The 21,818-nt window shown below is 46.8% G+C and overlaps 2 protein-coding genes across 3 annotated transcripts in view; one reads left to right on the forward strand and one right to left on the reverse strand.

The window, feature by feature from the left end:
• Positions 1-2,452, reverse strand: part of Coq6 (ubiquinone biosynthesis protein COQ6, mitochondrial) — a 41,623-nt gene extending 39,171 nt beyond the window's left edge. Inside the window, exons 1-2 of the mRNA XM_065428311.1 lie at positions 1,996-2,452; positions 1,655-1,786 (exon numbers count right to left, since the gene is read on the reverse strand). Coding sequence (XP_065284383.1) covers positions 1,655-1,786; positions 1,996-2,182 — 319 coding nt within the window. The 5' untranslated portion in view covers positions 2,183-2,452. The remainder of the gene's footprint in view (positions 1-1,654; positions 1,787-1,995) is intronic.
• Positions 2,453-2,648: 196 nt separating this feature from the next.
• Positions 2,649-17,012, forward strand: LOC135899029 (protein FAM161B-like). Of its 2 annotated transcripts, none has more exons than XM_065428276.2 (6): positions 2,649-2,830; positions 6,295-6,575; positions 9,149-9,308; positions 11,872-12,030; positions 15,857-15,956; positions 16,304-17,012. In XM_065428276.2, the coding sequence occupies exons 2-6, from the start codon at positions 6,314-6,316 to the stop codon at positions 16,682-16,684; spliced, it is 1,062 nt and encodes a 353-aa protein (XP_065284348.1). In that variant the 5' UTR covers positions 2,649-2,830; positions 6,295-6,313; the 3' UTR covers positions 16,685-17,012. The 2 variants fall into 2 exon arrangements, with proteins under 2 accessions (XP_065284348.1, XP_065284346.1); XM_065428274.2 differs by having other exon boundaries at positions 2,649-2,826.
• The last annotated feature ends 4,806 nt before the right edge of the window (positions 17,013-21,818 follow it).

Consider the following 21,818-nt stretch of genomic DNA (forward strand, 5'->3'; position numbering starts at 1 on the left):
GGCACAGGTGGTCAGTGCAAGGACTCATCCGCAGCGGTAACCCAGCGCCAATGACGCAGCACTGCCAAGCACAAGGTCGTAAGTTCGATTTCCGTGGCCAAAATGCAAAAACGCTCATGTACTTAAGATTTACGTACCTGTTAAAAAAGACCAGGTGGTCAAAATTACTGCAGAGCCCCCACTACAGTGTGCCTACAGATTATGGTTTTGGCATGTAAAGCCACCGAATGTATTTTTTTAACGCAAGGTCTCTAAATTACACTGAGGAAACGCAATTTCATAGGTAATGGCGAGGTTGTGGATGTATAACTTATATATATTAAGTCTAACTTATATAATAATAATACATAAAAGCAAATGCAATATGCACTGCTCAGCAGTTGAAATGAGATACTCAGACCGTATGACAGCTGGCGCTTTTGCACCACCGGGTGATTGCTGAGGGGGCTGAGGGCATTCACGATGCATGAAAAAGTCTCACTTTCACGCGACACAAGATCGCCTCAGTTTAATGGCACAGCACCCACCGGCGGCGCAAAAAAAACGTGCTGGCCATCATGGTGTTCGAGTATCACGTTTAAATCACTGAGTACTGTACATCTATGGTTTACACATGATTAGAGCTGCCAGCGCGAGTTTGAAACGAAACGACATGTAGCTTGTGGTGAAACCTACTTCCAGTTCTCTGGCTGCTGCTGCTGAAAAATTTTGACAAAAAGTTCTTTTTCTCCCATCTGTTTTACTTATTCTTGGTGTATTCTGCACGCAATAAAAAATAATTTCTTCCTGGTATTTATATGCCTCATCCTCAAATAGTTATTTAAAAGTGTTCGCAAAGAGAATGCAAACACTGCTAGAAGACTTTTGGCTGAGCCACCACTTTGATCAGACAAAGGCAGATGTTGACACGTGTGACTTGATACCACACGAAAAAATTGTCAGTTTCAAAGCTCCAAAGCAACATGAACTATGAGGGAGCCCTTAGTGACGGGCATGGATTTACTTCAACTACCTGGGTTCGTTAACATGCGCCTAAGTCGAGTACCGTACACGATTTGTACACGAGTGTTTTTGCATTCCGCTGACATCAGAATATAGGTGCCACATTCAGGAATTGAATCACAACCGCGGTGCCTTGTGAAACACACACAGAGAAAGAAAGCATGGCAACCTCTTCAAATTTTGTTTTGTGCTCTTGTATTCCAGTATCAGAATTTGCCACATCTGTACAAGCAGTGAAATTGCGAGCACGCATTATCATGTTCAAAACAAAGCTGATTGTTCTGAGTGAACGATTATAATTTACATCCTCCTGATGGCTCCCTTAATATATGTGTACACTTTGGACAAACGAAATGGCTGCATTCTTTAGTTTGTGACATAATGAAAGTGACACCGTTTCTGCGATGCATTTCGTGCAACAGCCACTTGCCTTCAGCGTAGACCCGGAGGGAGAAAATGCAAAGATTACTGCTTGCAAACATTCGAAGCTCGTTTGTTGATGTCAGTTCAAAAGCACAATGACTGCCAGTGATGTTGAATGTAAATCGTGTCGCTTCCTTTCATATGGCGAACTGCTTTTCATCGAAACGGCTGTTCTAACAGAGGGGCGACGTTTATCTTCGGCAAAAGCGGTTCGGCGCAGGGTTCGTACCTTGCAAAAAGCTCCTGCTTCCCGGAGTCAATGCGTAGACGCGGTTGCTCCAATTCTCCTCATCGTGATCCGAACGGAGTTGACGTCTGTCTACGAGCAGCACTCGCTTGTTCGCAAACGCCTCCGACGTTCCTGCGCAAAGACAAAGTAAGGTCACGCGACACGCAAGTCGCGCATTTTCCTCGTACTCGGAAGCGCCCGCTACCGACATGAGCAGCGGAACAGGGTACGGCCGCGGCTTGCATTGCATAGAACAACACTTATTAGAAGGACTGCTGCATTTTCGAAAGTCCAATAACACCAACACGTTGTCGCGGTGCAGCTGTCGTAGCAGTTCTCACCCAAAGCGCAAGCCAGAGCAGCTCCAGCGAGTCCCGCTCCCGAGATGACCACATCCCAACGCTGTTTCGTGAGCTCCGAAACGTCGTCCTCGTCGGCGTCCAGGTAGGCCGGCGACGTCCTGAGCAGGCGCCGAGCAGTCGGCGACATCAGGCGCCGACACCGGCGAAGTAAGACGATCGACTGCATTGTAGCGGTAACGGAAGCGACGACTCAGTTCGAAAGGTGATCGCCGAGATCAACAACGTCACGGTTGATCCTTCTTGTTTGGTTCAAAAATTCGCAGCTACTCAACAGACCGCCCTTGGGTATTAGCTAGAACAAATGCTCTCTCACACTCTTGCGTTACTACGCGCAATCAATCCCTAACTATCGCGAGAATCGAGAAAGTACGCAGGAACGAGACACTTCCGAAACTTGCGCGTACCGCAACAGAACCCACGTTTTGTTTTGTTTTGTTTTTGCCCTTGACAGTCCCGCAGCAAATAGTCAATAATATTCAAGTATACAAAAATATAAAATTAAGTATTGTAATAAAAATATTTACGTTTTAGTACCAAAAATTGACTTTACTTAATAGGTTGCATTAGTTCTTAATGCGATATAGTCACCCCGGCTCTGCAGAGCGCTGTTTCGAGTGTAACCATGGCAACAAGGTAGCACCGGTGCGTCGGACGGTTTTGCCGGTGTTTCGAAACACCGTCCCGTGTAAGAAATCCTTGGATCCCAAATTTCACTTGAAGACAAACTAAGCGATGCGAAGAGGATGCTGCCTGCGCTAACAGTACGACAAGGAAGGAATATTACGTCGTTCTGGCGGCCGTGACGCCTCAGTGAGTATGTGGTCATGCACAATATCAAATATCATGTGTTGCACTGAATGACGTAGACTCCAAAGTGCGATCCTTCTGCAACATTTCAGCAAGAACAGTGCAGCATTAAGTGCAGCATCTCTTTTCGAACGCGTTAAGCGAAATGTGCAGGACGTCCATGTATACAGGGTGTTTCATGCATTTCTCCGCAAAGTTCGGAAACTTATATCTCGAAACTGGTGTCATCTTTGAAATTCGTTCCAAGTGGATCCGGCTTGCAGACCCCACGGCTAGAATTGGAAAATTGCAATATGGGTCATACGGTAATTAGTTAACATTTAATTAATACTTCTTAAAATTAATTAGTCGACTTTGCATCTAATTGTCTGTGCAAGCTAGTAATGTCCGCCGCTTCGAGTACACCAGCTCATTGATTAGAATTGTGATATCTGCCACAGGCAACATTTAAAGATTTTTGAAAGTGTTAACTGAAACACCCTGTATACTGAATGGCAGTAATAAATGTGAACTCCTTGATTTAAAAAAAGAAAAGAAAGACAAGAAACGAAAAAAAAATGCCATGTGAAATATTTGTCAAATATGTACAGGTCCTTCGTTTTATGCAGTTAAGCCACCGTGGGACTGATCGAGAAACACGTGTCAAGCATTTCCTGAAATTTTTTTTGTACAAAAGCAGGCAAGTGCCTAACCAAGCTCGACGGCGGATCGCCATGACTCAACCAATCACTTAATCAACCAGTCAATTAATTATTCAATCAATCAGTCAATCAATCGCTAGTTACTACTCGCTACGGCAACTAGAATTTTCTGATTAACTTTATTATTTTTATAGCAGCGTGTGGGCGTGGGCCATTTGGTGATTCATGATTTTGGGAAGTTACCGCAAGCAAAACACGAGACTTGAAGAAAGGGACAACAGGATGCGGTACCGAAAACTGATGATTAAGGTGTTTTGCTTGCGGTAACTTTTTAAAATCACAATTATTTGCACAACCAAGCATGGACATGAATACCACCTTACCGAAACATTTACATCTCCCACATAATGAGAAAGTTTCAGCTGATTCTTGACTTGTTTGCAACGCGTCTCTAGCGCTTTTAGTGAAATCAATGCAGTGCAGCTTCTTGATCACAACCTACTGATTACCGGTTCCGAGACAACCGTTTCCCAGATCGGCCGCATTAGCATTTCACTGCGTGTGATAGCTGTATTATTTATTTATTTATTTATTTATTTATTTATTTATTTATTTATTTATTTATAATTTTACCTGGTCAAAGTTATTGTATTTCGTACGGCATTTGGAGGATGGCTACCTCAACATTGGTGGCGGTGTCAGCATTCGTGTATAAAGGGCATGCAAGTTGTTAATAAACTTACTTGGAAAAACGATGTTCATTATGCCGATATATTTAAACATAGTGATCGGTCGTGCTCTTGGAGTTATCTGCCTCAGAACGCGCGATAGCGTTTTCTGCGGCAAAATCTCCTGTATATGAAACATGTAAAGCGAGCTTCTTCCCACAAAACATCTTATAATGGAGAAGCCAACTCTCAGTAGTGGTTCTTTGCAGAGATGCATTTATACTTAAGGTGGCCGAATATCACCTTTTTCGAATGCGAATCGAATACTAATAGTATGTATAAAATATCGAATACTTAAACGCAGACGCATATATGTTCAGCAGGAATATTCATTTTGGTATAAGTAACACGCGTGTGCTACTAGTGGGAAAAAAAAATGCTATCAAGGGCAACCAGGATCATAAATGGTTGCCAAAAGAACATCAAAAGTTCTGGAACAAGAAAAGAAAAAGCTTCTGAAGTATTCATGCATCGCAGAAAAATTTAAAGCAAGGATCACTGGATGTAGCGTCAAAGATAAATCTGCAACGTGACTAGACTGCAAATGAAAGGGTACAAGTGAAAATATAAGGTTGTCATGAAAGCCTCTGCCACGAGATTGAAAACAAAACTGGCACTACCGATCTTTTTTTCTGCATCGCTTCAGAAAACGTTGTCGTAATTCACTTTTGATAATTTGCGATACCTTACCTAACAAACAAAGAACAGCAAACAAGCTTTAACGGTCGATTGTTGCTAAAGATTGAGTTAGTTTGCGCGTTCGAAAATACCCAATAGTTCATTTTCGAATACAGATACGGATAATTAGTCCGTGATATTCGATTCGTATTTGAAACTTGGAATATTCACCCAACTCTAATTTATTTCAATATAAGAAACCAGTCAAATTAGACCTAGTAATGAAATAGGCATGCCTTTACGCACGTGGATGTCAATTAACACGGTGTCTGAGAAGAACGGCACATTTTTGTCATGCGTGGTAATGAAAACGCACGAGATATTACCTGGCCATAATAATCAGATGTGTGAGCTTGGAATTCCTCCTCTGGCCAAGTGGGCCCAACCGCGTGGTAGGATACATTTCAGCCGGGCCAACTTCAATGATTCGCCACGTTTGAAGGCGGGCCAAATGCCACCGGAGGTAGCGAGATTCGCACCTACAAGGTAGCGAGCGCAGCGGGATTTGTCGCTTTCCGCGTTTCTGTGGAGCGAGTTTAGGCCTAAGTATTACGCCAGTAGAGCTATCAGCTCCGAGCACCTCTCTGCCTTCCTTTCTCTGCCATCTTTCCTTTCCTTTCTCCTCCTTCCTCACACAGCTGACCGAGGTCCAGTTGTCAGCCGCGAGCTAGGCAGCTACGGTGTGGTCAGTCACGGTTTCCTATTCTCTATCAACAATGAATGAATGAATGAATTGGTCTTCGATATGATAGACGATTGACCACAGACAAAAGCTGGATCTTTCTAGCTACAGAGCCGACAAATATTTACGTGGATTTTTCTAACGCGACTTTAGGATGTGTCAGTATCCGATAACAGATACTCGCTCGCAAAGTTACAGCAACAGGAAGAATTACAATCGGGCGAAGTTTGTGAAGTGTTGCTTCCGGTATTTCGTTTATTTGTGCGTATAGGGCCGATATTCTTCTGGTGTCTAGTTTTCTTGTTCCATAACAGCGTGTTAAAAGCTTGTTTCAAGTCTTCTGCGCGGAGCGGCGTATACGAAAACGCGAAGACGAGCTCGTGCCCTGTCTCTATAGTGTTCGAAGTCTGCTTAACGAAAATGAGAATGCTCTCACCTTGACAAATGGTGCCGAAACGCGCGGTGAAACCAGGAACCGCGGAAACTCCAAAATGCCAATAACAACGCTTCCAAATTGACCGGAACTAGGTAACGTCTTTACGAACCCGTGGAAGTGCGCGGCGAACATTTATTACCTTTTAGTAAACATCAAGCTTTTATATTTTTCGTTTATGTTTTCTGAAAAAATAAAAAATTGGAAAGGCTTTCCTGTATCCTCGGGACATAACGCCCCGCCGGTTAGGTGACGCAGTTTCACCGAGTGGGTTTATTCTACGGCGATGCTTTTTTTTTTCTTTTTCAGCGCGCACACATAGGCTGCGATGGAGGCCACGCTGTCGCCCTTTGGTCGCCGGACGAGGAGGCGCTGCTCGTCTCCCCTGAGCACCGTGGTGTCCGTGTCGCCGGCCTCTTCCTCCTCCCTGGTCCGGTGCGCCTCCGAGTCCGCGCTGCAGCGTTGCGGTGCTCCCCCGTCCACGCCCGTGGCCACCGCGCCGCGCCGGGTCTCCCGAGCCGACAGCGAGCGTTCGGAAGGCCCGTCGGAGTCGTCGACGTCCGAGGCAAGCCGCGGTCGCCGCGAGGCAGGTACGACGGTCGCTTGCGAGCGCTGCGGCTTCCGAGTGTCGCCCCTTCGCTAATTTGCATACTGCTATCTCGTTGGTCGGAACGGTCTGACGTGCGCCGCCTTGAGCTGACGCGAGGGTTAGCTTATGTCGAGCAACTCGTTCCGCTTTCGGCGAACAGTGCCGGCCGGCTCACCCGGAGTGGTTTGTACCGGCGTGCATCGTTTGTACCGTCGTACGATCGGCCTCTTACCGAAACTATGAGGTCCCGAGGGCGTGGCCTCTGTCCTCGTCGACCCGGGAGGCTTGGCGGGCGATTCGCAAATACACGAAGGCAACGAGCTTTATTTCCCGACTCTGGACGCGATCTGTCTACAGTGGGTGTGACCTGTCCGAACGCTCCATCTCTTCCCATTCCCAATCCGTTATGCCCAAGTGCAGAGCGGCCAACTGTCTCCCAACAACATTTCCTTCTATTTCTCTCTACAATTTTAGCGTCTCTGACAGCATAACTGTGGCTCTGGCGTCCCTGCGACAAAGCAGAAATTATAACCACAGGTCGCCTCTCCATCCCCTCCCCCCCCCCGCATTCACACACATATTTCTTTCTTTCTTTCTTTCTTTCTTTCTTTCTTTCTTTCTTTCTTTCTTTCTTTCTTTCTTTCCTTTGAATGCGTAAGCATTAGGAGTGTCAAAGTGGGAACTACTGTACGTGACAAGTGTGGGAATCAGGTCACGTTGTAAACGTGGAGAGAGTATGGGAGAGCTAAGTGTGTATATACAGGATGTTACAGCGAATACTTTCAAACATTTTTTTTTAAGATTGCCTGATACAGATAGCACTATTCTAGTCCATCAGCTGGTCCATAAAATTGGCCAGGAAAAATCAGGTCAACCTAGACACCAGGGAACCATGATCATGAGAATGAAATTCACAGGAGAATAAAAATGGGTTGGAGCGCATACGGCAGACATTGTCAGCTCCTGACTGGAAGCTTACCATTATTATTGAAAAGGAAAGTGTACAATCAGTGCATTTCACCGGTGCTGGCATATGGGACAGAAACTTGGAGACTGACAAAGAAGCTTGGGAGACCGCGCAAAGAGCGATGGAACGAAGAATGCTAGGCATAACGTTAAGAGACAGAAAGAGAGCGGTTTGGATCAGAGAGCAAATGGGTATATCCGATATTCTGATTGACATTAAGAGAAAAAAATTGAGCTGGGCACGTCACATAATGCCTAGGTTAGATAACCGGTGGACCATTAGGGTTACGGAATGGTTGCCAAGAGAAGGTTAGCGCAGTGGAGGACGGCAGAAGATTAGGTGGGGCGTTGAAATTAGGAAATTCGCGTGCGCTAGCTGGAATCGGTTGGCGCAGGCCAGGGGTAATTGGAGGTCGCAGGGAGAGGCCTTCGTCCTGCAGTGTACATAAATTATGATGATGATGATGACGATCTGGTCTACTCAAAGAGGTAGGCATTCCTGCACCAAAAATTGAAATACATAATCGACTAACTAACAAAAATGCACCAATGAAGTTTTTAAGTAATTACTTTATGGCAGATAACGCAATTTACAAATTCTAGCGGGTGAGACTGGAAGGCATATCCACATGAAAAGAATTGTGTGCGTGACACCCTTTACGAGATATGCACCGTCACACTTGCGGGAAAAGTGCACTGTCGTTCCACTTACTTTCTTAATGAAACCTCGTTTTATGCATTGAAGCGTAAGAGTCACTCGAACGCCTATGAATTTCTCCGCAAAGTTAAGGAATTAATATCTTGAAACCGGTGTCACCCTGAGAATTCGTTCCAAGTAGATCCGCTCTGCGAACTCCCCAGCTGGAATTTGTAAATTGCAATAAGTGCTATAAGGTAATTCGTTCAGGCACTTAATTAGTCATTTTGGTTAATTAGCAAATTATGAATTTCAATTGTTTTTGTAAGGAATGTCCAGCCTCTTGTGCTATCTGCCAGAGACACCTAAAGAAAAGGAAAGAATTTTAGAAGAGGCGCGGTGAACGCGGTTTAAATCAGAGATCCAGGATCTCAAAGAGGTGCGACGTACTCTCGCATTTGCCGCTAAATGGCCGCTGATTATTATTATTATTATTATTATTATTATTATTATTATTATTATTATTGTTATTATTATTATTATTATTATTATTATTATTATTATTATTATTATTATTATTATTATTATTATTATTATTATTATTATTATTATTATTATTATTATTATTTGCGCTCTTATGTTACATCAAGCTCTCGTTTTGTTATCGTAAGCGTGTTCGCTGGTTCGTTCGTTGCGACCTTTCTTTCTTTTGTATTTATTTGTTCACTCACGTTTCTTTTTATCATTATTACAAAGATCCGCCACCGCGGGAAACACTCGCATCGAATATCACTATCCGCGCGTGTTACGCCGTCGTCTCTTTGTCACTAACTCCGCTAATTCGCCATAACTTGGGTCGCTATATTGTAGGAGGTCGTACGCTGTATGTACTATATAGTACACTATATGTACACTATATGTACTCTCCCGGCCGGGGAGTGACAGCCATTGCCTTCATTTCCGTTCCTCAGACGCAGGCAGCCGGCCCCACAGCGTCGCCGTGAGGAGACGCAGCGCCTCCTGCTCCCCCCGCTCGTCGCTGGCGTCGACGGACGACTACCCCGGAGCTCCTCGACCGGCGCTCATCGTCAAGATGAACGCGTGCGCCTTGCTCAGGCAGGGCGAGCTGGTGTGAGTGTCGTGCTGCACCCTTCCCTCGGCTCCCTCGTGCACGTCCTCGGCGCGAGACTGCGCGATTTAGTGGGAGCACGCCAATTCCAGTGGCGGCCGAATCCACCAGTCTGCCGAGCAGACGCTGCAGTGATGTGTACAACTCTATAGTGAACGGTGCTCATGCTGTTCCAGCTAATGGAGCACCGGTATACATAGTAGTTCAGCCAGTAAGCATGGTCACTTTAACGTATACAAGAAAGTGCGTGAAATACCCCCCTCCCCCCCCCCCCCGCCACCGATTGCTCGCAAAAGAAAAAAAAAACGAAAATAACACGAGTGGCGAAAGAATTAATGACCGAAGCGCTGATCGGGCTCCTCACCCAATTCAAAAATTCGAGGGGCACTTAGTTATGTCCACGTGGATGAACGCGAGAGCATTGCGGTCACGTCAGCAGAAGCGCCGCGACCTGGCCAACGGTGTTCGTCACGAGGTACACGCACAGCGCAAGGTCGTAGGTTCGACTCGCGCCAGAGGTCGTGGGTTCAAGTGCTTTAATTCACTCTAGTTTGTGCCTTCGCCTTAATTAGCACCAAAGGTCGAGGGCTCGATTACTTTGATCAAGACAACGCCGGCAGCGTATTTTCCGCCTCATGAGCCAGATAATGATATGGCATTGGAAGTTCCCTGTGCGCGTGCCCCTAGGCTCTGTCTTTGCGTTTCGTAGATCGCCCTGACTCGGAATGCTCCCGTGAAGGGAAACCCCAGAATGCTCGTCGAAAATTTCAACGCTGCGCCGCTCCTACGTTGAGTGGGTCATCGGGTGTTCGACGACAGCGATAGAGGAGTCATTCACTCCTTCTCCTAACGGTACGTTTTAGGTCGCACTGGACAAGTACCGCGGCTTAGCACTCCGTAAAAAGGCTTCTTCCCGTCGTCTATACTTAAGAAGTGTTCATGGATGCGGCCTTATATTGTCGTGTCTCTATATCTGTAGTAAGGACGATGACGATAAGACAATATTGGCATTTGATCAGTGTTTTTCATCCCCCGAGTTCCCGACGTCGAGACAGTTATGTTAGGCAATACAGTTGCACCTTGAGGCAGAGCTCGACCCCTGCTTTTGGCTCCCGCGACTTACAGCGAAACGTTCGAGTCCAAAACAGGCTTCTATACGAACTCTATATGTTTCGTGTCACTTGTCCATACACACCCCTCAGTAATTAGATAGTGCGACCGTGGCATTCGCTGTGTTGAGCATCGAATCGCGGCGAGTTGCCAATGAGCGCCGTCGTCATGACAACGTTCAGAGAAGGTGCGAGGAGGAGGAGGAGGAGGAGGAGAAGGAGCGCCGGCCATGCGCGCACATCGGGCACAAGCGCAAGTGCGCGAGTTGCTTTGTGGTTCCCAGGAGAGGGTTGTAGCGCCGAAAAAGACAACACATAGAAGCGAGACGATGTGTTGTCTTTTTTGGCGCTACAACCCTCTTCTGGAAACATGCACCAACTAGCCCCCCCAACAAGTATTACTCAGTTGCTTTGTGGTGCGAGAACCCGCCGTGGTTGCTTAGTGGCTATGGTGTTAGCCTGCTGAGCACGAGGTCGCGGGATCGAATCCCGGCCACGGCGGCCGCATTTCGATGGGGGCGAAAACACCCGTGTACTTAGATTTAGGTGCACGTTAAAGAACCCCAGGTAGTGGAAATTTCCGGAGTCCTCCACTACGGCGTGCCTCATAATCAGAAATGGTTTTGGCACGTAAAGCCCCATAATTTAATTTTTTGTGGTGCGTGAGCAGCAGGCGCCGACTCGCAAGCCTACTGAGCCCCGTTTACGCGAGTGCGACACTAGCGCGTAACATTTCGTGGCGCGCATCATCTGAATGCGACGCGTCACCGTTTACACGTGACGTCGTAATCAACCAGCGTCATGATGCGTCAACCAAAATCTCGACGTCGTGCTTATAGCAGCGCAGCGTCGCAGCCGCGCTAAGCCACCGCGGCCAAGAATGCGCTGAAAGGCGATTTCGGCGCGCTATAAAGAGGCACCGGCAATTTCTGTAGCGCATCGTCCCAGCTTGCACGAATGCGACGCGCTATATAGTTATATGACGCGATGCGCCACCGTCGCATTCACGTAAAGACGGATTGCGAGTGTTATTGCTGCGTCGACAGAAGTCATTCGATTTTTTCCCCCTTGGGCATGCTTTCTGCAACGTCATATACACTGCTCGCCTATACACTGTAAAAGAATTTACACCCTTAGAGGTGAGAAAGGGTGTAAATGTGTCTGTGACTCGCATCCTTAGGGTGTGATTTATACAACTGTCACCCTAAGGGTGTGAGTTATAGACGCATTTACACCCTTTTTCACATTTAAGGATGTAAATTACTTTACAGTGTACTCGAGCGGCAAATTGTAAAACGCGTCCGGCGGGGGTCGCGATTGATGACCTCCCACGCAAACACCGAACGACGATAACCAGAGCCGTGCGAACGTCCGTCTTTTTTTTTTATTTAGGTCTGTGCCTTTTTTCTGCGCTTCCTTTCTCGCTCGTGCTCGAAGCCGCCGGCGCATCGCGCAGGCGTCGCCGTGAGTCCGAGCGGCGCCAGCAGCACGACCGAGCGTGGGCCGACCGGCGCAGGCAGCTGGACCGGGCGCGACTCAGCGACCGGCTCGAGATGCTGCAGCGACGGACCCCGGAGCCCGGACCCTCGGTCAAGGAGAGGCTCAGGGCTCTCAGGTGTGTGTGTGTGTGGCCTGTGTGGAAGACGCGCCGCGATGCGCCTTTGGCACTGCGTGTACGCTTGCGCTGCAAAACTTGAACCGTGACTTAATTTTTTTTTTTAAACGAGATATCGAGTTTGCGAACTTACATTTCGGCACGCCTTTCGGAGGAGGAGCGAGACTTGAATGTACTGCCGCCAACTTGGACGTCTTTATATCAACACGAAACAAATTGTAAAGAAAATAACGATAGGGAGCACCTACAGCTTAAATTTTTACTTACTGATGGTGAGAACTGTAATCGTTGACTGGTTGGGTGTCAGGGTAGGCGTTACCTGGCGTTTGTTGTTAAACTCTTTAGTTACCACGCCCATATGTAGAGAGATCGATCGATTTGATAGATTTGCTACGCATTGTTAAGCACTTTCGTTGGAATTGTTCTACTAGCAATGTCGTGCACCGTCTGAAATAACGACTGAACTTGAACCATTTGTAAGATTTGATGATGCTTTTTGAAGATTAGGGAGTCAGGAAAAATTAGACTGGAGGTATTCTCGAATCTAGCCCCAAGTGCTCCTATAACACTCCTTCGATAAAAATACGCAAAATTCGCGCTTTCGTCCACTCGGCAACCTAATTTTTTAATTAGGTCAGAGTCAAGACACATAAACTCATCTCAGATTGTCCAATTCTTTTTTGATCCGACATCCCATAGACTGTTTTTCAACGATATCTCCAACAGCATCTTAGGTGCTCATGAGTGCGTGCTATTTTGATAATTGTGTTCGAACAATATCAAGCGCAACATTACTTTCCACACTGCGGGTTCTTCTTTCTCCATTAGCGCTTCAACAGCGAATGTACAAATTATTACGGGCAATATCCTTCCCGTCGTGGGGGGGAGGGGGAAAGGGGGCGTCATTCGCACAATAGCACCCAGCCGATTTTAAGACCGAACTTCGACCGAAGCCTAACTGTCTAATCACTCACGTGTTGAGCACGGTCTGTACAAGTGCTCTTATTCGTTACTTTACAATATTGCGCAAGACTCCACAATATTGTACAGGGACTGAACAAAGCATGCGGAGGCTTCAGCGCCCGCTGAACGCACACTGGACCAACTTTGCTTGCACAGAAAAACTGATTGAACGCAGTAATCAAATGTGAGGTGGCTTCTCCATATGCTTCCCTGACCTGACAACCATTGCTTCGCGAGCCTAAAGAATGCAGTGAAAAACAAACCAGGTGCCTCCTGCTATGAGTAAAAAACAAATGCTGCCTGCACAAGCGCAAGTTACCATTTTGGCATTTGCGAAGCTACTCCTTTCCCGCGTAGCATTAGTATCATTCTGGCTAGTATTCAGGCCAACAAATCTCCATAATAATTTCTTTGCTTGATCTGGCTTACAAAAGTTGGGAACTGGGAGCCACGTGCATATTTTGTACATTTCAGATTTTTTTCTCATTCTCAGTACTTACATTATTATTAAATATACCAGGTTATTCCTTTCATTCTTGTACCTTTAGGTTCTTATTTGAAGTTCGACATAATACTCAAGTTTTCAGCAATTATTACTGCCGTATACTGCCATTCAAAACAATGATCAGTGTTTAATTTTATGTATAGTAGTATACGTTGCGACTAGTACATCCTAAAATAAAGGTTAGAACATAAAAGCACTGTAAATTAGCACATTTCTAGCGGAAACGAAATAGCGCTAGGCTATATATGTAGAATTTCGTAATTAAAGAAAAACGTTACTAATTTGTTATCATAAATTAGTGACCCAAACATTGTCTCCCTTCATAAATAAAAAAAACGCAAATCCGTTTCTGCGGAGCGTTCTTGTAAGAATAAAGGGTCAATACGTTGATAATGACGTTTGCTTTTTATCGAACCATATAATCTAGACTATAGTTATATACGCATGAACCTTTAAAGGCCTTGCCACGGGATAAAGGAGTAATAGAACTCCCTGCAGAGCCTTCTCTCTCTTGTGGATGGGGAGAGCGGAAGGAAGGAGAGAAGGGGGGGAGCAACGTCTGGCATTGTTACAAAAGAGTTTCACAGAGCATAAAACATGTCTGGCTTACACTTAGTGAAGGTTATAAGTACCATTATGTAAATCTCGTGCTGCATCGGCGTGTGCTTGAATGCCCGACTGCGGCTGGGTCTCTGTCAGGTGTTGCGAAACACCTCTAGCCCAATCTCCCAGCACGTATTGTGAACCGAAATAAAAAGTTGCGTCGTTAACCGGCTCGTATGAAGGAGAGTTGTAGCGTCCTAGATGGATTCCAGGGTCTTCGAGACGGGTTGGTGGGACAACTGCTCGACAGACGAAGTTTTGCGCAATATAAAAGATCTAAGAAACTGTCTTTCTTTAACCATGTGTATTTTTTTTTCTGTATTCACTTCTCCTTGCTCTTTTCCTCCTCTATAGTCTCTCTCTCTCTCTCTTTTTATAGACATCTCGACCATCATGCATGTCAAATGCTGTTCAATATTTCTTTCTTTTTTGCGACTGTGCTCTACGCATACTCAACTATTGTCTCGTAATTGTGTTTAACTTTAAAATGCCTTAGTTTCTACACGATGTTTGGCTAATCCTTGAGAGTGAGTAGGTGTCACTGCCAAATAGGTCTGGTCTGTCTGCTCCGCCATCCCAACTGGGTCCCAATGCGAGCCCCTCGCGCTTTAGATGAACGTCTCCCGCTCTGCCGCTTGAAGGGACGCCGCAGCAACGTTTGAAAGCTACCCCAGCTCGGCTTCGAATATATGCGTCGAAGTAGGGACGACAGAACAACAACAAAACTTGGCGCGAGCAACAGGGAGTTAAGAAATTGCAAAATACAAAAAAAGCGATAACCCACTTTCACACTCGTACTTTCGTGAATACCACTTTTCGTGAAGGCAAGTGCGCTGTGATCCGTTTTTGATGCGACCCTTTATAAACTTACGCATGCCACCAACGTTCTCCTCGTTATTGCTGTTCCTCCTCAATGTTACTTTTAATCAACACTAACAGTGCTGGCTGACAGTGCTTTGTGAGACGTCTGCGGTTTCGAAGCATCGACGCTCACTCTTCATGTGCATTGATACAACTATACATGATCGTCCACAGTCCGTGCAGATGCTACTTCAAAGCCCTACCCGCCTCCATATTTCGCTCAACATGCAGCGTAGACACTCTTGTGCTTATTGAGGATGACTGGCCTGTGCGAACCCGCGCTTACGCACTTTCACCGCCCATGTTTTTTGTTCTCCTCTCTCTCAGGGGGTATGGCAACCGAATAGACGCTTTTTTTCTGGCGGTTAACATCTCCCCGCCTAGCTTCTTTTAATCTTCTATATGCGAACTGATCTTTGGCTTATCCAAGGCACTTCGCGGTAAGTAGGCATGGTGTAGGTTCCCGTCTCGCCTCGTTTGGAGGTTCTGTTTAGGTATCTGATGGTTGGATTGAACCTCTGATGGGATCGCACGAATGTTTCTCTCGTGCCAACGCCGACTAGCTCTTTGAGACGACGGACGCACGCGCGTACACACGCACACACACACACACACACACACACACACACACACACACACACACACACACACACACACACACACACACACACACACACACACACACACACACACACACACACACACACACACACACACACACACACACACACTTTCTTGCTTCCCACAAGCACGTCCGTCCATCTGTTCATTCTTTCAAAACGTAGTATCGATTCCCACAGTGCGTGACATCTGGATATGCATATATTTTGTTTTCTCTCTCTCGTTGTTGTGGTTTGCCGTGCTGAGGTCTGTCACCGCACATCTCCGACGCAGGCAGACTGCGCTGGAGCGCGAGGCCGAGTACAAGCGGGAGATACAGAGCATGGAGACACGCGTTCGAGCCATGCCCCTGCTGCTGGAACGGCAGGCTGTGGTACGCATATAGTATTGTGACTCACTGATATCACCGTGATCGTCGCCGGAAAATAATGATTATTTCAAATTACCTCTTCACTGCATGTTAGTCCTTGACTACGCAGAAGGTGCGTGTACTTGCAGTTCTCACAGAATGTGCGATACGTTGCCGGCTATCACTTCGTAGCGTAGCATGTCCGGCAAATTTGCAGCCGAACACTCTTCTACAAAACTTTAACTGAACCCCGGGTTGCACCGTAAGGCTCAATCATGTACTGTGTTCTCTGCTCTAAAAGAAGGTAAAAGCCTACAGAGAGCAACATATGTACACTCACTACGTATCTTCTTTCACACCCACCCCCTCAGGCGGCGGCCCGTCGCAGGCTGGAGCAGCAGTACGAGCGCAAGCTGAAGGAGCTGGGACTGAGCTACGAGTGGATCCGGGAGAAGGCGCAACAACCTCGCGATCGCCAACCGGCGCAGCGCGTCCTTTCGGCGACGCAGGGGTCGGACACCGGATCGCGCTTCCGCCGGGGCGTGGTGCACCGGTGTCCGGCCGTCCGGACTCCGCCTCCGGAAGCGACGGCCGTAGTCGTGATGCGGTCACGCAGCGCCTCGTGCAGCCTCCGCTCGGCGCTCAGCCGAACCGAGAGCGCGAGCGACCTGTCCGCGTCCCTGCACGACGGCGAACCCGAGCCCGGTGTTGCGGTGTCTCCGCGGACTACGCCAAGCGAGGAAGAGACGTGACCCTCTGCGTGGAGTGCTTAGGTGGCCGTTTGACCTGCACAGTTGTCGGCGTGTTACGCTAGAAACGATATACACACGCGTGGCGCTCGGCACGTCGAATAACCGTTACATGTGAGGAGGGGGAGGTTTAGGAGCCTGGTTCCGACCGAAGTGCGGATCTTAGGAGCACTGCTGCGCACTTAGATAAGTAATGCCGACACCTAATTTAAGGACACCGTCTTTCTTAGCGAGTTACACTCGGTTTTCCCTATCGGGTAGCGGGATTTCTAGCCTTTTTCATGGGCCGATCTCGAAAATAGTCTACAGTCAATAAACTGGCGTAGTCAGACGCTCCTTCTCACGCGAGGGGTGACACGACAGAGTGCAGTGCCAACGCTTCCTAGAAAGCAGGCCGGTGCGCTCTGGTTTACGACGTCATGCTACTCGGACCGAAATTTCCGCTGTCAAGCCCGGAGTGACGAAAGCAGTGACGTCATAATCACCGTGGCTTGCTCGGGCGCATCGCCATTAGATTCTATGTAGCCGGTCAAGGTAACATAACGTCATGGATAATAGTGCGGCCGTGGCACATATCTTGTGCCATCTTGGAGGCGTCAACGCGTTGCCCGTGCCCTGTGACCCCACCCCAACCTCACCCTCAACTCGCTCAGGGAGACATTGTCTTTAATCGGCTTCAACGAGAGGTTGAATGGCCAGTCAACTTCTTTAGAGCGTGTATAAACTTTACCACAAGTTTCTTGTACGCAGAAGGTCCAAACTTAGTGAATGGTCGTGAAGCATTTACCAGATATATTAATTTTATAATAAAGTTGATCTCGAAACGCCGAACCTGTCGTCGACATTCTTGTTCCGTCGTTACACAAGACGAAATTTGCTGGTGTCGTATATAGCAGTAAGGCTAAATGTGGCGAGTCTCATAAAAAGATAAATAAATGTGATGCATGCGTTTCTTTTGGCCTGCGCTCGCGCGTTCCACCCTGAGCGATTGCAGGACCGAAGTGACCGAGTCATGTGTCACGACGTCGCGACGCATCTACCTCCTGGCTAGTGAGACCGAAACTGTTTCCATGAAACAACTGTTATACAGTAGCTTCTGTTGGGCGCTCTGACGCTTGCCAATATCTTTTCTAGTGCTTAGATGGGGTTCGAACTTTTATTTCACGCTAAAGAGGACTAATCGAAGATGCTCGATCTCCCGTAATCGAGAGTAGATTTAAGCATGAAATGGCTACCGGCAAAGCAGATTGGTTGGAGTAATTACGACGGAGGAGGAGGAGGAAATAACTTTATTGAGTCCTGAGGAACCCCTCTCCACCCACTCTTGGTTTAGTGGTCGGCAGGGGTCGCGGGCCGCACCCACGTTGGGACGGGAAGCCCCGTGAGCCTCCGCCCTTTCGTGAGCCCTCTGGACGGCCCTGGAGCTGGGTCTGGTGGTCGTCGCTTCGCAGGGCGTCCACCCAGTCTTCTTCTTTAGTGAACACGGTGCCGCTTAACGCGGAGCATTGCCAGAGCATGTGCGCTAGCGAGCAGTACGATTCGCCACAATCCGGACATTGTGGCTCTACTTCTGGTGAATAACGGCTCAGTCTGCCTCTCGAGGGGAACGACCCTGTCTGAAGCATTCTGAATATCGATGACTCTACGTCTAGTGAGTTTAGCGTGGGGGAGCGGGAAGCTCCTCCTCGAAAGCTGATAGTGCGTCACGGTGTGTAGGAGTATGACTCAGTAAAATACTAAACAAAATGGAGGAGAGCACTGCGCCTTGAGGAATGGAATGGAATAGAAAACTTTATTGACTCTTTTAAGGTTTTAGCGGTTCGGGGCCGAAGTCTTCATTCTTGAAGCTCGGGTCCTCTTCAGGCATGGATGGGCCCCTAGTCCAGGGCTTCACTGAGCCGGGCCGCCTCGCACGCGTGCGCTATTAGAGCTCTTTGAGTCTCTAGCTCGCGGCTGGTGAGCCAGCTCTCCCATTGCTCCGCACTTGGTGTTTTGTGTTTGCGGAATGCCTGGTTTCTTGTACACTCCCATGTAATGTGGCATAATGTTGGTTTAGCTCCACACCACGGACAGGTTGCGCTATACTGCGGGGGGAACATCCTGCTTAGTATGTGTAACTTTGGGAAGGAGCCCGTTTGCAGTCTCCGCCATCCTGCGGCCTCCTCCTTTGAGGAACACCCATGGTCTGTGTGATTGAGAAGAAACACCCTTTTGACAGCAACAATATGTACGTCCGCTCAGGAAATTACGAATCCGTGCAATTATATATTTTGGGAGATTCACACTTTCGACCCTGTCGGTCAAGATGGTGTGCTCGAGGCTGTCATATGCCTTCGAAATGTCTAATGTCACTAAGGCCGCGTACTGGTTGTTGCGGCGAGCGAGTTGAATTGAACTCTCCAAGTCAACATGAGCACACCAAATTGAGCATCCAGGACTGAATAGTATTTGAGAGTCACTTAATATTTGCTTGTCGCCTATCAACCTTTTGATATGACTATACAATACGCTCTCGATTAACTTTACAAGATTTGAAGTGAGTGAAATAGGCCTAACGTTATCTATTGTGTATCCATCGCCGTGCTTTTTAAGTAGCGGAATGACTTTGGCAACTTTTCAACCTGGATAAATGCATGCATTCTGAATTGAAAAATGTACAAATTTCAGGAACTCCTGGGGAGACAATTCTAAAATAATTTTTATCACTCTCGCACATGCTTTGGCAATGTACCGCGTTACCAGAGGGCCCTCTCTCCAGTGAGCCCGAATGGGAAGAAGCCCTCAAAAGCCCGGACCTCAAACTGCAATTCAAGGCCGTCAAGAGGGCCCAAGAACTGGCGGAGCGTCACCACGTTCCCGTCCCGACTTGGGCGTCGCCTACGGTTTCGGCCCAAGGAGCTCGCCGCGTGCGATCTCCAACGGCTTAGACCCCTCAGGACCTCAATAAAGTTCTTGACTGACTGACTGATTGCTGTAGTTACGCCATCAGGGCCTGGAGCTGAAGCTGGCAGTGACTTTACCACTTTCACTAATTCTTCTGATGTCACTGCTGTGAACTCGTCTGCTTGTTCAGATGCCGGCAAATGATAGGGTAGAAGTGACGTAAATCGACTCTCTAAGCCTTTCACAATCTCCTCCAGTGACTGCACCAATTCCGTGGAAGTTAAATTAACAGACTCTAAATTTGTTGGTGCTGAAACAATATTTTTTTGACCATAGAAACGTAAATAGGGCTTATTTATGACTGGACTGTGATGTAAAACTGTAGTGTCTTGCGTTATAATTTTCTTTCGAATTGTCAACTGCCTGCCTGAATGTAAATTTATAGTCATTCCGATTACGTGGACACTGGTTGTACAGCAACTTTTTCCGCGCTGCTTTTCTTCGTCTATATTCGCGTTCACAGTCAGGATTCCACCAGGGGGAATAAGTACCGCCTTTGGTTGACTGTATATACTGAATCTGGATTTTATGTAACTGTCACTTATCACGTGACACAAATTAAGTGCCTTTACTTAGACACTTAGTCCTCCCTGTTTATTTAAATTTGACTGCAGTGAATCTTGAAACTTGCTATAGTTAACATAGGTGCGGACATTCTTATTGACCGATATAATTTTACACGCAATTTCAAAAAATTTTGGAAGGTGGTCGCTGTTTGTGACCGAGGTGATAGCAGACCAGGTCAAAATGACACTACCCGGACTGGAAAAAGTCAGGTCTCGCACCGAACGCAATTTCCCGGATATATAGGTCGGCGTTCTACAATTTGCACAATTAAGGTCACTTGATGAAGTCCAATCTAACAATCGTTTGCCACTAGAATCTGACCGATAACCCCGTGATACATGGCGAGAATTAAAATCACCAGCTATGATTTTATTCTTTCTGCATGCTGCAACCGCAGCATCAAGAGAACCTGTACTTATAACTCCTGTAGGAAAATAAGCATTGACTATCGAAAATGGGGCGCGACCAGGCAGCGTTACGTCCAGTGCTAGCGCTTCACTTTCTTCAAAGAATGACGGGTGACTAATCTTAGCTCGGTGACAAACTTTCGGTGAGATGAAAAATGCTAAACCCCCTCTACGAGAAGGGCGATCCAGACAAAACTACGATAATTCTTTAAATGAAATCTCTTATCTATAGATAACCATGGTTCTTGCAAAACAATCAAATCAGGAGACAGTTCTTCACAGAGGCGTAACAAATCAGTTATAATATAAGTGATAAATCAGGATAAGTTAGAATGTATATATTACGAGGCAAGATATCATGGCTTAATTTTCATGGCTTCTATGTGCATGGTGTTCAATATAGTGTAACGTCTTCAATGTGTTGTTAATTTGAATGCATCCGCGCCCCCTTGTGAAGGTATTCAGAGACATCAACAATAAATCCATAAGTTGCACTTATTCTGGTTGAATAAGCCGTTATGTACACACAGCAGTGAGACACAAACACTCGCAGAACTCTATGTCACCGGTACCTCTTGTGCAGTGACATTGTGCCTTTTGTTGACTGCTCTGAGAGAGCATGAGAATGAAAAAAAAAAAGCTTTGGGGCCTTCTTAACTCCACTTTTACAATAGATGCGACAGCATTTCCATATCATGTTGAATCTGCTCAACCTTAAAATTAAGGGGCGCATGGATCAAAGTCGATAAATGCGGATTAGCGGGTAGACTGGGGTGGATTAGTGAGATGAGTGGGTGAGCTAATGCGAATTAGTGGGATTGGTGTGTTGATTAATTTGGTTTAATTTGGATTCGAGGAATTACTTGGCCGGTTAAGGTGGATTAGTGGGTCGGACCAACCTCGGTATTTTTGGGGTCCTTCGCATTTGCAAATTTTGCGGCGCTACCCTCTCAACCAACCAGACAATTTAGCTGCGCACAAAAAAGCTGAAAAGCTTTTAGGTGGCGCCAACCTAAATGCTATAAAATGTCTTTATGCACGTATTGCGCTGTTATGTTGTTTCTAGCGTAAGATTCACATCACGCACTGAAGTTAAATAATTGCCTAGTGCATATTTTGTATTCATCCAAGGGTTTTCTAAAAAAAAATGCTTATATGAGGTAAGAATGTAGGAAGCAACTAAGTTGAACGAGAAAAAAAAATGAAGGGCGGTCAACTGG

Source organism: Dermacentor albipictus, chromosome 7, assembly GCF_038994185.2.
Source record: "Dermacentor albipictus isolate Rhodes 1998 colony chromosome 7, USDA_Dalb.pri_finalv2, whole genome shotgun sequence".
Classification (NCBI taxonomy): Eukaryota; Metazoa; Arthropoda; class Arachnida; order Ixodida; family Ixodidae; genus Dermacentor; species Dermacentor albipictus.